The 15,645-nt window shown below is 45.2% G+C and overlaps 1 protein-coding gene across 2 annotated transcripts in view; it reads right to left on the minus strand.

The window, feature by feature from the left end:
- Positions 1-4,575: 4,575 nt before the first annotated feature.
- Positions 4,576-15,645, minus strand: part of EVA1A (eva-1 homolog A, regulator of programmed cell death) — a 205,166-nt gene continuing 194,096 nt past the window's right edge. For both annotated transcript variants that reach the window (XM_041420852.1, XM_041420846.1), the window contains 2 exons: positions 13,183-13,365; positions 4,576-5,996 (listed from right to left, as the gene is read on the minus strand). In XM_041420852.1, coding sequence (XP_041276786.1) covers positions 5,626-5,996; positions 13,183-13,365 — 554 coding nt within the window. In that variant the 3' untranslated portion in view covers positions 4,576-5,625. The remainder of the gene's footprint in view (positions 5,997-13,182; positions 13,366-15,645) is intronic.

The raw sequence follows: 15,645 nt of genomic DNA on the forward strand, positions 1-15,645 counted from the left end.
GACTTGTGGGGTGTCCTGTGCAGAGCCAGGAGTGGGACTTTGATGATCCTTGAGTCCCTTGCAGCTCAAGATATTGATATCATTCTATGACTTTGAAATGTTTTCTGGATGATTCTGACAGTCCTGCATGGTTTGGGAAGCAGCCACATATTTGCAAGTGCACAGGTGCAGTGTGAATCCATCACTGACACATACACATAGGTGGGCAACTTGCCACCAGTCTACTCCCACCCCTCAAATTAGTGTCTTCTTCAGCAGACACTTCTCTTAACACCAAAAAATCAGACTGTCCCTCATGTCCCTCAGGTCCTGGTTCCAGAGGATCAGGCCAGGAAGCCTTGCCATTTTTGGCAGGTTGCAGTAGGAGTGGTGGGTGTCACATTTGCCTGCCCATGCTCATGGTCCTGACCCCAGTGTCGCAGTACTGTGTCAACAACCTTTGGTCATCAAAGAGTGGCCCCTTTCCCCTGGCTCCTGGTGAAGCCTCAGCACCAGGGAGCTTTGTTTGGGGGTTACAGGTGTGGTAAATCAGCAGCAGGAGTCCCCTGTCCCTCGCTCCCAGCCATCCAGGGGTCTGATCACAGATTCACTGTGGAGCACATTGTGCAGCACCGCCCTCATTCCAGGGACCTTCCTGAGCTCCCCACCAGTGATCAGGCAGAGGGAAAAGAGAATCAGTGTTGGCATTCATTAAACCTGATTCTGGAGGTATTCTGTCCATATTTCCAGGAACCTGAACAAGGAATGTATCTTATCCCTCCCCTCAGCAAACACAGACCTCCCAAGGGAAACAATGGGCCAGTTGCACTCGAGTTTGTTTTGAGGACAAAGCCATCCATCCTTTTGGAGAGATCCACCTGGGAAACTGGCTGGCTCTCATGATATGAGCAAGTGTGCCCCTAGATTACCCATGGCACGCACCCCCTCCAAGCAAATTCCATGGTGATGGTTCAGCCCACACATCATTCATTCCCAGTGACATCACCCCAGTGCTCCCTGGTACAATAATCCAAATGGTGACATTACATCACTGCCACTGGAATAGATCCATTCAGTGCCCAGCAACTGAAAATCTCCAAAGCAACTGAGTTGCCTAAATATTTGTTTAAATATTACTAAACCACCACATCACTCAGAGCAAGAGAGCGCCTTCAGCTCAGGGGTGTAGGAAAGCAAACAATGGTGAGCTGCCCTCACCAGTGTGAGGAGCCAAAACCATTTCTGCCTTTTTGATTGGTTGTGTTTAACTGAGAGTCCTTGAGACAACTGCAAAAAATAAAGGAAATTGTGTGAAGGAGCAAGCTGCACCACTTCTAATGAGTGTACAAGCAAAGGCAAGCAACACTGGGAATTATTTTTTTTGGGGTACCTAAGGACAATAGAAATTCAGATCAGATTATTAAAACTTCACTGTGAAGAAACCTCCACAATGATTCTTAGCAAAAGGATTTCTGAGCCAGTCTTAGATGATTAATTGCTTGTGACACCTCCAGAAACTTGAGATGCTCCATGCAGCACCAGAGGAAATTCAGATTCCCTGCAGCACCACAGGCATATGCTGTACATCCTGGCAGTACCATGGCTCAGGGAGCTCATTTTGTTTGTGTAGCCCCTGGGGTGCTGGCAAGGATGCCAGGCAAGGGGTTAAGTAGTGGCACCATGGTTTCTGGAAAGGAAAGGCATGCCTCATTAACCAGCTGGAATTCATCGAGGGTATGAACACCAGGGTGGACATGGGAAAGGCAGCAAACACCATATTACTGAGATTTTCAGGGTACATTGAACACAGGTCCACAAAAGAGGTCAGTGCCGATGGCCGGATGGTGGCAGGAGGGGAAAACAGCCCTGAGAAGTCAGGGGCCATGGGAAGAGAGCAGGAGACCAGGGTGGGGGTCTGGCTGGAGCAACCTTCACTCTGCCACCTCTCCATGCACAGCCATGGCTTCTGTAACCAGCCCCATCTGCCCCACCAGACAGGAGGATAATGAGCGTGCAGTTGTGGCTCTGAAAGCCTGACTCATCTCTTCCCTGTGCTCATCTTCTCCCAGGAGTGCAACCCTCAGATTTCCAATCCGTCACTCTCATTCACTAAGCTAACATGGTACAACTCCGTGGCTCTCTTGTTACTAATCCAAGTATCCTGCAGTTGCAAGAGGTGTCAAAGTGTCCAGCACAGGCACTTCACTGTTCACTGCCCCAAGCCTTGGGTCCAGCAGATGGCACGTGGCAAATGCAATGCTGCTCCTTAAATATAATGTCATGTGCTTCCCTCTATAATCAGCTTCAAGTCCTGGATTACTCTGTTATCCTTTTATAAAATTCTAAAGTTAAACTGAGGCACAAAAACCAGATCCACATCGAAAATGAATTCAGCATCTCTTCACCCAAAATGTAAATTAGGAATTTCATTCAGAAAACAGGAAAAAAAATTATTTCAACTCCTTTATCTGTCCTGCAGAATTTGAAGTGTTATTCTGGAAATAATATTTCATTTTAATGTAAGAAATTAATTAAGCATGGAAATAGGAGAGCAGAGCTATGCATAACCTCCTACAAGAGGGATTCACAGTAGGCTTGTAGAAAAGCAATTGTTCCCTGCCCCCTGGCTCAATGAGTGTTTTAATATTCATATGACACACTGGGCACAACACAGAAGGTGGAAAACAGAGAAGTCCAAACCTCTGTATGCTTAAGATGTTCTTTTTCAGGGTAAGAAATACAGACATGACCCCACCCCCAGTGAATCCAGCCCTTCCATACTCCAGGTGACTGGTTTTGCTCCATTGCTAGAGCTAAAGACAAACCATCAAACTCTTGCCCCATGAATTTTCACTGTGTTTTGTCCCTCAGACAAACTATTGAGCACTTCTGAGACAAATCGAGAAATAGCTACCCAATGACTTAAAGTCTTTTCCATAGCTCAAAGGATTGCAGTTTTTGTTTTTCATTAGTCGAAGTTTTCTTAGAAATGCAAGTCCCTGAGACAAAATAGGAGCTAGAAAGTACATGAAGGTATTGCTCATGGAGTGAAAACAGTAAGGCTACTTGTATTACATTTTTTTACCTAGGGCAAGGCTGTGATGGGCTTGTCTGCTCAACCTTGCTCCTTTTTATTTCAAACTTCATCTGGAAGATTTACAGCAGCACTGGCAATGCTAAGGGAGGACTGTTCATCCATTTGCAACTCGAGTTTGGCTGTGATTTACATTTGAAGTAGATATTTTAATCCCACAGTTGCATATCAGGTACACCTAGATTTATCACAGTTGTTCTTTCCTCTGGTCAAACAAAAAGTCATTTGGGAAAATCATACACATAAATGCGTTCATTTATAACATTTTTAAAACCAGTTTTGCAAGCTGTGTCCCAGGACAGATTCTAAATCTGAAAACATGCTGTCCTTGAATCACCAGGGTTGAAGAACTGTATCATTGTAGGGGAAAACACATGGCGAACAGAACTGACCCCACTGATCTCACCCTGTCTTTGCTCCTCAACACCCTCAGAGTGTGTTCAACATTCCAGCTAAAGCACCTGGCAACGAATCAAGGCTTGGGACCTGCCTCCTGCTTTATTTCTACATATTAAATGCAAAAATTCCATTCCATTCCAACACTGAGCCTTTCCATTCAAATCTTCAGAGCACCACACCCAGAATCACTCCACAGTGCTCAAATTGCCTTCCCAGGTGAAGCCACCCCTCACCAGGCAGCCTGACCTCAGTGCCACCAGCTGCAGGTACTCAGCTTTGCTCTCACCCTGCAAGAGCCATCAGGAGGATTTGTGGGCACTCTCAACCAGCTTTCCTCATCAAGGGAAAAGCCCCAGTGATCCCAAAGAGTGCCAAGAAGCCCCCAAGTGCCAGGGGTCTGCCCGACCATGCAGCTGTTTGGCACAGCACATCATCCCTTATAACATCCTCAGTCATCTTGTGGGCAGGTCCACCCATTTCCATCTCTCCTTAAAGCTTGGGAAAAAGTCTGAGCTTTTGATCTTTATTTTTCTTGAAAACCCTAAAGATTCTAGAACTAATATTTCCCTGCCTAAATGACAGAGGAGCAGACCCCAAAGCAATGCAGGCTATAGCAATGCCCTGCAGATGTGAGAAACACCAAGATCTTCAGCTGAGGTGATGTGAACTGCTGCTTGGGGAGTGAAGAGGGTGGAGATACCCCATTGAAAACTCCAGGGTACTATTGAAGAAGGACTAAAACATTGCACCTTTTCTTCCACACTTTTTTTTTTTGTTGTTTAGTTCATTTAACATTTGCTTCTGGCCCAGGTATGATGTGAATATGGGGGACAGACTCAAAGCATCATGAAATCACGTTATGAAATCACATTGAGGTGACCCCTTGAGTAACCAACATATTGCTCAGCTCTCCTGCCCATGTGCACCACAGAAGTTGATAGATGGGCTGCAGCCAAAAAAAAAAAAAGGTGCTGCCACTTCCCTGCATGCAGAAAACATCAACCTTGATTGCTTGCAGAGGTGTGCTGCTCTTCCAAAGATCTCCCTCAAGCAACACCTATGCCAAAAGTGAGGATGCAAATTCAATTGTATTGAAGCAAACCAGAGTTTATTTAGCATTTATTACCTATTTTGTTGTCAGACATGGCTTCTTCTGTGTTGGTTTTCCTCTGGTAAACACAGAAATTTTTTTTAATTTTATTTTTTTAATAAAATATATAAAACATTGTGCATTGCTATCCATAAGAAAACTGTAGTTTAACAACAATAACAACAAAAAAAAAGAATAAGGCACATTCCTGTGCAGCATCTTCAAATATATATATATATATATATATTTAAAACAAAAAGAAAACCTTTTTCAACCTCTTTGAGGTTGTTAACTTCTCACTAGTGACTGACACATCTCTTATATTACCAGAATTTCACTGTTGGAGATGGGTTGGGTTGTGTTTGACAGGGGCCAGCAGGGAGAGCAGACTCAAAAAAAAATAGGATTTTATCCCTGAGGTGTCAGTAAAAAAACTAAATGTTCCCATTGAAAAGGAAGATGAAAAGACAGCCATAAATAACTGAACACACTATGGCAAACATCCAAGCACCGAGATGATTTCACAATGGAAGAATCCCCCTCCCTCCCATCCCCCAGTTCTTAACAAGTCCTATTTGCTGTTGGGTTTTAATTAGGTTAATCTCATGGCTTCCAAAGTCACAAGACAATCGGTCAGGATGCACCTCCCCCAAATCATCTTTCCAGAGTTGTCATTTTGTTCACAATTCTCCCGCAGTCCTCGGGAAAGGGAAACCAAAAAATCCTAAATGGAGACGTCCAGCCAAGAAAGGAGCACTCGCACCACGGTGTGCCCAGTGCCACATCCCACGTGGGGGAGCTGCCATTGTCTCCTCCCTGCCTGCTACTCAGAATGAAGTTGGCAATCACTTCTTTGAAACCAGAAAATGTCTGGGAAGAGGGGTGATACCAATACGTCAGGGAGAGATAGATGGGGAATCATCACGGCTGTCCATCCGCACTGCTCCAGGTGGCACACCTGACGGGAAAGGGGAGATGCCCGTGTTGTATTGTCCCCTCGCTCTCCTCTCCAAGGTGTGGGCAGCCCCAGGGAGCAGGGCAGGAGCGCTGGAGCCCCCATGGCTCAGTAGTAGCGGTTGAGGCTCCTGGTGCCGGGAATGTCGGGCTGGCCGTTCATCCAGATCTCGCGGATGATGCGCTCCCGCTCCTCCAGGCGCTGCGCTCGCTCCAGCTCCTCCGCCGAGGTGAACACGTTCATGTTCAAAGTCCTCTCGAACCTGCGGTGCCTGCGGGCAGACAGGTCCGACGTGGTGTCCGAGTCGTCGTCGCTGTCGCTGCTGTCGCTGTCGCTCTCCCGCTCCCGGGGAGGTTTTTTGGAGGAGGAGCGCTTGCAGTCCGTCCGGCAGGACACCCTGAGCACCAGGGCCAGCAGGGTCAGCACGAGTCCAATGCACACTCCGGACACGAAATACAGCGCAGCCCGCTCGGGGTTTTCTGCAGGGACAAAGGAAACGATGGAGGAAAAGAACCCTTTAAAAGCAGAACACACACGGCCCCTCCGTGCACGCACCACAAAAGTTTCTGCAGGGGCCGAGTTTCCAGTCTTACTTCCATGCCCTCCTACCTCCTCCCCCCCGGGCAATCAGGAATTTAAACCATGGATTTGCTGCCAAGGCATTTGTCTACATGCAGAATGAGGGTTTGCTACAGTTGTGTTTTGGAGTTGGCTGGAAGAGAAGGGAGCAGCACACAGAATTAAATCTGATTCCCACGGGGCTGCTGCACAGCCAGCTGCAGGTAAGTGCATCTTGCTGTCGCATCCACTGCCTTCACACCAGGCATAAGGATGATTACAAAACTTTATACGCCCCGTGCTGTGGCCCAGCTGAATGGGAGGCTTGGCAGCATGACAAAAATGCACATTATTTATTCATAGACTTCATTTGCTTATCTAAGGCAAGAGTGCTGGCTCCCTGCCCAGACCACCAAAATATCTACCTGTGCTCCACAGGCAGAGCTGGAGTCAGTGCACCAACAGGATGAGTCCTGCACAGCCACATTTCTGAGGTGATATAACAAGACTCCAAAGGATCCACAATGCCTTTCAAACTAGGTCATCTTGTTTATGTACCACCTCCTATTTTTTTTTTTCTTTCTTGGTTCATGGGACTACTTAGACGTGTAATTATGATAAATGTTGTTACTGCCATTCCCCTGGGCTGAATCATCCTGGTTTACTGGTGCACTAAATGGGTAAAGGTGAACCGAGCAGAAGTGTCAAGGCCAGCTCTACTCTGCAGTGTCTGCTGGGTGTCTTCAGCTCAAGGATGGAGTCAGTTCCTCTGATGAGTTTTATTCCTTGAACCCAGAGATGGATCCATAACCCTTCTGCCAGATGAGACCCTGACATTTGGCCCCAAATGATCTCTGTAGCTAAAAGGCTTCACTTCCCTGCACAGTGCTTTTAGAAGTGCCCTTTCCAGTCAATCTCCTAAAGCATAGTTTGTCAAAGGTGAACTGGAAACTATTTGGAGATGCTCAAAACTCAACAGGGCAAGAACCTGCTCTAATTTCAAAGCTGGCTCTAAATTAGAAGTTTGCAATGTTCTGATCAGGAGATTGGACCTGGTGACCTGCAGAGGCCTCTTCCAACCTAAATTATTCTTTGACTCCGTGGTCAGAGCCCAAACACTGGCTTGTGCTGTTCTAAGCAGCATGTAGTTCAGTGCCTGGAGGTGTTCATGGAGCAGCTACAGAGATTAAAGCCTTTGTGCTTTTCACTTCTCTCCCAAATGAATCTCAAAGGTGTCTGATGAGCCAAGGTGGAAGAAGATGTCAAGATAGTCTCAAAATTGGCTAATAAATCATTAGACTGATCCAAGAGTGGTTGGTGTGGATGACACAGGGAAAAATCAGGCTGAAGATAGGACAAAAAAAGATGAGGAAACTGCAGCAGATAAGTCCAAGAAAAAAGAAAGAGGTGGACCGGCCTCCTGCAAACTCAGCTGTAATGCAAAGAACAAGCAGGACACAGAACTGAATGTGCCAGTGGGCCCGTGAGAGGGGGTTAGAACTGATGGTCTTTAGGTCTTTAGATGGTCTGTAAGGTATCTTCCAACCAAACATCTCTACGAAATGCAGCAGTATTGGAAGGTCAAGTGAGAGCAAAGCCACAGGCTTTAAACTAAGATATTACGACAAAAGCAGGACAGCATAATTCCAAAGGTAAAAGAGAAGATACCAGAGCAGGCATGGAGAATGTGCCAATGGCCCCTGCAGCAGCCTGGCTGAGTGAAATCCTGCCTCCACGGGAGGCAATGGCTACTCTGAATGCAAGGGTTAGGACTCAGAACTGCAGCCTCCTTTGTGTAGTAGGAGGAAAAAGCAAAAGCTGCTGCTGCCCATCCTGTCCTATGTGAACAGTAAAGAAAAAAAAAACAGGAAAAGCAGAGTCTCTACCTGATAACACTTTTACCTGCATGTGCCATTTAACTGAGGTCAGTAATCACCCAGCTCATTTTGCAGGCAGCCTTAAGGGCTCTGGGGACACCTGGATCATGGGAGTATGAGCAAAAGAGCAGAACTGGGATGTTTGTAGTGGAAGGCACTGTGTGCAGCCTGCCTTGGCTCTGCCTGGCTGAGAGGATGCCACGAACACTTCCCTGAGCACCACATCCTGCACACACATGGGTTTGATTTGGTTGCATTAGTTCCACTGCCTGCTCCTTTAGACCAACTCATAAAAAAAGCATAGATTGGAGCCTGAGACACAGACACATGTGGATTCTCTGCCCCCACTTTTGCCCTTGTCTTGCCTTTCCTTTCTCCTCCACACTCCTTTTTCCATGCTACTGTATCCAGTTCATGAGCAATTTTACCTCCATTGCTACTTAAGCAACCATTTTTCTTCCCCTGCTTGTGCTCGTCTGTGCAGCCCTTCATGCAGTGCAAGAGCTGTAATTGAATTTTTGGGCTCCAGTGGCATTTATGAGCTCCTACAGCTACTCTGTCAACATTTGAGACACTGTCTGGACTTCCTCACAGAGATGTAACCCTGTGTTCAGCTGCAGCCTTGACATTTATCGTACATACAATCCACTTGCACAGCAGCATCTTTTCTTTTTTTTTTTTTTTTTTTTTTTTTTTTTTTTTTTTTTTCTTTTTTTTTTTTTCTTTTTTTTTCTTTTTTCACAGCAGAAAGAGCAACCTAAGCTAAAAACCACAGGCTCTGCTTTTTCTCACGTAAAGGAGCCAAATCAGCAATAGCCTAGATTTGGGGGTTTGATGGCTGATTAGTGATTTTGAGAGCCTAACCCACTGCATGTTCTACTTGTAAAGCCCAAAACCAGGCACCTTCTTCAGTAAATGTATGCTCAGCACCTTCCAAAACCTCGAAGGTGGCCCAGATTCATCACACCAACAGTGAAGTCCCTCAAAACGCTTACTATACTTGGAAAAAAGTTCTTTAGAAGTGTATGGACATGAGTACCAGGAGTTAGCACAATTTTGATATGCATTCTTGTGTGCGTTTGTGTGTTTACACTCATTAAAACATAGATTTTGACCACTGAAGTTTTTTCTTCCAATGCTGGAGATGACAGCTCCGAGCTTCCAGCAGAACCCAGTTTCTGCCAGTCTCTTTGACTGGGGCTACCTTTCTCCTTCCTTGTTTTTCTCTCTCTGGATTGGAAGCATTGATAAAAATGTCACTGATTCAAGCCTAAAATTAGTCCAGACAGACAAAAGATATATGCTCTACATAACCCTCTACACAAAAGCCACCATTTTCTAGGCACTCAAACTGGACAAAAAAATTAAAACCACATTTTATTTTATTTTTCCAACCAAACCAGCAGCAATTACAGTGCTTGTTTCCTGAGGGCTAACAATCTGCTGGGAGCATCAGCCCAGACTGCCATTAATTCCCCAGGAAATGCCCCAGGCCAAGGCTGTTATTGCTATTATAATAAATTGTTTCAATAAATAAAAAACAATCTAGGCATTAACGCTGCTGGCTTCCTGTAATGGCTTCATGCATTCTGAAACCTCAGTGGGGAGGAAAATTTCAGAGGGCCCCCAGTAAAAGGTTCAGCATTAAGCATGGCCAGACAAACAGTAGGAGCAATATCTTCCAGGGAATTTGCAGTCAGCCCCACAGGCTGCTGAAATCCCCTGATAGAACAGAGGAAGCTCTCCAGGAGCCCCTTATTAATAAGGCTCAGGCCAAGCAGTCTAAAATTTGGAATGATCTCCCCTGGGCTGTATTTTGGAAGCCCCTTGTTAATAACTTGGCAGCAAAGCTTTGCTTATGAAAGAAGAATAAAACAGGAATTTGTGGAGGTTTCCCTTCAATTGCTTCATCCTAAATGCAATGACAAAACTGGGATAAGTCTCCTGTCCAAAAGGAGGCACTGGAAGAGCTCTGATACATTTTGAATGTTTAATATTTTTATAACCAAGAGGGACGTTTCTGGTCTTGCTGACAGTCTGTGACTGCAAAGACAGTTCCAGCTGTAACTGAGACTGGTGAAGACTTTCCAAACACTCAGAAACAGGTCCACAACAAATAACAGGTCTGAGGTTTGTAGGCAGAAATAGCCTCTAATTAAAAACCTAGTTTTATAAAGAAAATCAGCTTTCAAATAAAGGGTGTCTCAGTCCTTTGCAAGACTGAACACTAAATAATATTTATCTGTTGGATCAGCTACTAATTTCATTCCTTATTGACATTATTCACACTTTTTCCCTGTTCCTGAAGAAATAGGTTCTAGAATCTGACACCTAACTGGCTCTGATACCTCACCATGATAGCTGCAAATCAGGACCCTTTTGCTTCCTGCTGTGATTTTTACTGTTCAGTTGTCCAGAGATTCCCAGCTCTTATGTGGGAACATCAGTCCAAAAGTTGGTGGAAATGAACACAGAGGCCTTTACCAATACTGGCACTTCTCTGTGCACTGCAAGACTGTACGTGTGTGAATGATTGAATCTGCAGACTCTTCACCTGCAGCTGCCCACCCAAAACTGCAACTTTGTGCACGAAATGTGAACACCGTTGAGCACAAAAGGGATTCCACTATTTGTGGATGCTTTCCCCAGGCTAAAAAACACCCCACTGCCAACAGAGAGGAAAGACAGTAAAGAGGATCATCCTTTCAAGCCTGCACTTTACCCATGAAACAGCAAAAACCCACAGCTTCATTTCCCTGCAGTAGATCTGAGGGTATCCACCACCCTCTGCCCCAAGAGAAAAAACACTTTTTTATATTGCCCCTGCCTATTTACAATTTTCTTTTGCAAACTCCTCTTCTGAGACAACTCATCAGCACAGGGAAGCCCTGAATGCAGCACTTTCAGTCTGCAGAGAGCACCTGAGGGACACTTTCAGTGTCATGGAACAGAGGAGTTCTTGCAGCTGTTTCTCTTTGGCACCAGAGCTGTGGTCAGGAGCAGTGGGAAGATGTGTGACCCAGAACCAGCCCTCTCTGGCTGCTCAATACCTTGATTTTCCTGAGCCACTATAATGGATCCTCTATGGATATCAGCTGTGGCTTGAGCTGCCTTCAGGGCCCCAAACTCAGGCAGGCACCAAAAAAAAAAAAAAAAAACAAAAAAACAAAAACAAAAATGCACCCTGTGACACAGTTACAGTCACAACTGTTCAAAATATGCACTATGAAGAGGGATGGCTTGGCAGTGCTCTAGTTTTATGTAAATTATATTTGCACCCTGTGACACAGTTTGTCTTTGAAGTCATAAGCTAAAACATCTCCATACTCACATATAACAAAATAAATCATGACAAATCCATCATTTCCACTAAAAGCAGAGGCTAAATTACATGCAGCAGATAAAGATGGTTTAGGACATCTGCTGTTTCAATCCAGGGGTCAGACATCAAATATTTTTATAATAAATAACAAACTGGCATGTATGTCACTGAGACTGAAACCCATCTAACAGCCATGGTGAGGAACCAGCTGATCTTTAAGGGCTCTTCCAACCTAAAACATTCTGTGGCTCCATGATACATTGGAAAACATAAGCAACCAAGTCCTGAACTCAGCACGTGAAACCAAAGTTTTGAGGTCTGAGTTTTCCTCTTTGACATCCACTGGATGTAAAAACAACACAAGGAAACCACAACAAGACAGGGCAGACAAATCCCACAGCAGCAGGACAGTTGAAGTTGTTTGTGCTGCATGCAGTAAAATCTGGAGGCTCCTGCCAAGGCTGACACCTTGTGACAGGGATGGATCAAGACCCTGTGCCCTAAAACCAACACAAAGAGCTCTGCTATGGGCAGTGGAAGCAAAGTCCATGGAGCATTGTCAGCAGCCCTGAATCACAGTCCCAAATATCCTGGACCATTAATCCTACACCTTTCTCTTCCCATTACTGTTCAGATGGGGAACACAATATTAACAGCATTTTGTTTTATAGTAGGGATGGGAAGGTATTCTCATGTTAAAAAAATGGTAGCTGTAGGTAAGGGGGAAGAAGTGGGATAGACAGAAGACTCCTTTTAAGCTTGTTTGTTTAACTTTTCCTTGGAGATACCCGTGCAAGAAAACAAATCTATCCTACTCAGCTATCTTCTGTGAAGAACATTACTAATCCCATTTAATCTGCCTGACTCTGAAGGCTGTCATGAAAAAATGCATCCTGATGACAGGATTGGGTGTGTAGAAGAGCAGAAATTTGTATAACCCTTCATGGTCCTTTTAGAAGAATGCTTCATTAAATAATCTGCAGAAACACTCTCACTAATCTACTCAGGGGTTCCAAGTGCAAAGCTCAAGTTAGCTGCTTCAAATCCAAATACTTGGATTAGCAGCATGGGGGCATCTCAGCAAGACCAAGAGCATGGCACCAAGAATGCACACTGTTTAATGAATTAGAAAGACTGAATTAGCTGTCAGACATGAAAAAGTAGCTCACAAATACTGAAGTTTTAATTAATACAGCCTTGAACACTTCCAGGAATGGGGCAGTCACAACCTCTCTGGGCCACCTGTGCCAGTGTCTCACCATCCTCACAGTAAAGAATTTCTTCCTAATGTCTAATCTAAACCCACTCTCTTGCAGTTTAAAGGCATTCCCCCTGGTTCTGTCACTTTTCTTTCACCTTTTAAAGTGAATTTTTTTAGAAGACTGCTCCCCCGTTACTTGAAAGATGCACGTGGGTGAAAGATAAACTGTGATCCAAGGAAATCTTACTCTAAAGTAGATTTAAATATACAATTAAGTAGACTCTCAAGTTACTTCATCTTCACACTTCTACTGAAGATAAGCCAAATTCTCTTAAGCAGTGTAAAGATTTGAGTGCTGCTTATTTTCCAAATTACAGAACAACAAACTTGCCTCCCTAATGAGCCAGGCTTTGATCTCCAGGAAAATGAAGCATTAGGAATAATACCACATGTAAGATTCCATTGTGTTTAACTCCAGATGAGAGCAGACCCAGTGGAAAGCAGTGCACAATAAACTCTGTTGTACTCTGCCTGCTAGGGCTGCCCCGGTCAGGCCTTTCAAGGGAGAATTCACTGAGAGAAGAATGAAATACACAAACAGTTCAGAGAGGCAGATTTAGCCCCAGGTGACTGTGAAAGGAGGATCTACAAAAAGCCCGGGGATCTACAAGGAGCCCCGGGAGGTGTGAGCCAGCAGACACAAGTACCTGTGATGAAGGCATAGGCTGCCAGGATGTTGCTGAGCAGAGCCATCTCCGTGCCGACGCCCACGGGCTCCATGCTGCTGCTGTTGCTGCTGCTGAGCCCCGGCGGTTCTGTCTCATCCACAGGGAGCAGGAGGGGGGTGTTGTCTACAGGGTAGAAAGTGGCTGACCTCCCCTTCTTCTTCTCTGCGTTGACACAGAAAGAGAATGAGGAATGAACGTGATCCAGCCCTACCGTGTCTTATCCCCACCAGGTCAACATCTGTGTTCAGAAATCTGGAGCTGCTTCTTCAGGGAGCCACCCAAATTTGTCCCTTTTTGGGGGGTAGCTAAACCTTCTCAAGCAGCTTCAACTGAGCACATACCCCATCTGCATCCAAGTGTCATCATCTCTCCCCCATCTTCTGCTCTTTCATATCACCACTTAGACACACCCACCTATGCTACAGCAAATATATAAACAGGTTTCTTTTCTCTTATGTAAATCAAAGGAGCCTTTATCAACAGTGGGTTCAGCTAAGCTTGTAAGCAGGACTGGAAAACACTGGCAGAGCCCACAACCCTCTGCTGGTGTGGTGCTGTACTGATCCATCCACAGCTGGCAAACAGACGTGCTTTCTCTCCAACCTTTGCGGGGAAGGGCAGACCTGAGTTTATGACTCTCTTCAGAAGCCTGCTTATATTGTGTTTCACCCAGACACCATTTCCCCTCTGGAGAGGTGAGTGAACATGGGTTAATGATTTGATTTTATTTGTTGAAGACTAGAGCTAAGGAGGCAGTTCATTCCAGGAGGCTCAAAGAGACCCTTTCAGACCTTATCAGTTCACTGTTGAGGGCTCCCCACACCTTGATCTGCAGGCAGACACCCCCACTACTCACAGAACAGTAATTGTTTTCAACACATTAAAAAGCCAGTGCACAGGATCCAGCTCCATCATCCATCTGAGTTTTTAACTGTATCTATTATATATTTCCAGGCTCCCTTCTCTGGGTGTCTTGCTCTGGCCAAAAGCAAGCACCACCCTGAAAAATCACAGACTTGCACCTGGCTTCTGCTTATCTGCAGGTATTAAATTCAGGACACTGCCAACTCCATCTCCAGTGATGCCACCAGTGCCATGCAAGCAAAGGCATCCTGTCAGGAGTGGTGATGTGAGATGGTCTCTGTTCCTTGGCTGCCTGATCCATCTCCTTTCCCTGCAAACCCAGCAGCACGAGACATCACATTCAGCTTCCCGCTGTGGGTGCCAGGAAGCAGTTCAGCCCAAGGAAGCAGTAACAAAAAGTGAGGGGTGTCAAAGAGAACAGGTAATACTGGATGGAGAAGGACTGAGGGCAGGAATGTTTGTGCAGTGATGCCAACTCCTAATCTGCCTCAAGGAGAACCAGCGGGGATGGATGTCCAGGTGTCACTGTGAGGGATCAGCCCCAAGGAATGTGGGCACAGCTGTACCTCTGCCACTGAATAGCTGCATGGCCTTGGGAAAGCCACATGTTCAAGGTTACCACGGTGTTAATGACTGGACTTCAAGCAAAGTGTTTAAACATGAGTGCTTGGGTGTCATATCCCAAAGTGTAAAATATCCCAGGAGCCTTAGGAGAATAGAGGTTACTGCAGATCCCTTGTGCAAAAGGGACACAGAAGGTCCAAGGGCACATTTGGCAGGAAATCAATAGCAACATTTCACAATTTTTTTTAGTTCAGAATTTTTCAAAATTCAGATTAACATGTCCTCTAATATCTCCTTTATCCTCCCTGTCTGGTAAATCTGCCTGTACAAGTGTTCAAATTTTTTTCCCTAACACTGTTCCAAGGAAATCCACAGATGCTGGGTAAATATTTAACCTCTAAAAACTGAACCTAAAACTTGGATATTTTAGATCATCTCAAGTAGCACCATGGATCAAAACTAAGGCAAGAGAATCCTGCTATTAGGTGATGGATAGCAGAGAGTCATTCAGCTCTCCCCACAGCAGACACTTGAAGCTCATACACAAACATCTAAGCACCCCGGGGTCAGGAGGACATCCATGCAGAGTTGGCAGGTATGAGAAAGGATGCAGGGGAAATGCCCACCCTTCTAGAACCCAGGTGAACACCCCAGGTGATCACAAATGACCCATTTTTATGGGGGTAACTGAATCCTGCCTGAGATGTCTCCTGACTGAGGTCTGGCTCTGAACTAGTTAATGTAAGATCCCTTCACAATGAAGGAAAATGAAGGGCACCACCTCGTAATCTCATACATATTTCCTATGTCAGAGGGACACCATCTCTGTTGGATGTGGAGCAGCCCTTGTAAACCATGTGCCACAACAGTGTTTTCAGGAGGCAGAGTAAGGGATAACTCCTCTTGAGATGTGAGATGTAAGAAGAATCCTGTTTTGTTTGTTTGTTTGTTTTTTTCTTTTCACTTCTAACTTGTCAAATGAACAGATGCAATCAAACATGTTTTTTTTAAATT

This window comes from Onychostruthus taczanowskii, unplaced genomic scaffold (genome assembly GCF_017590055.1).
Source record: "Onychostruthus taczanowskii isolate IOZ18803 unplaced genomic scaffold, ASM1759005v1 scaffold11, whole genome shotgun sequence".
Classification (NCBI taxonomy): Eukaryota; Metazoa; Chordata; class Aves; order Passeriformes; family Passeridae; genus Onychostruthus; species Onychostruthus taczanowskii.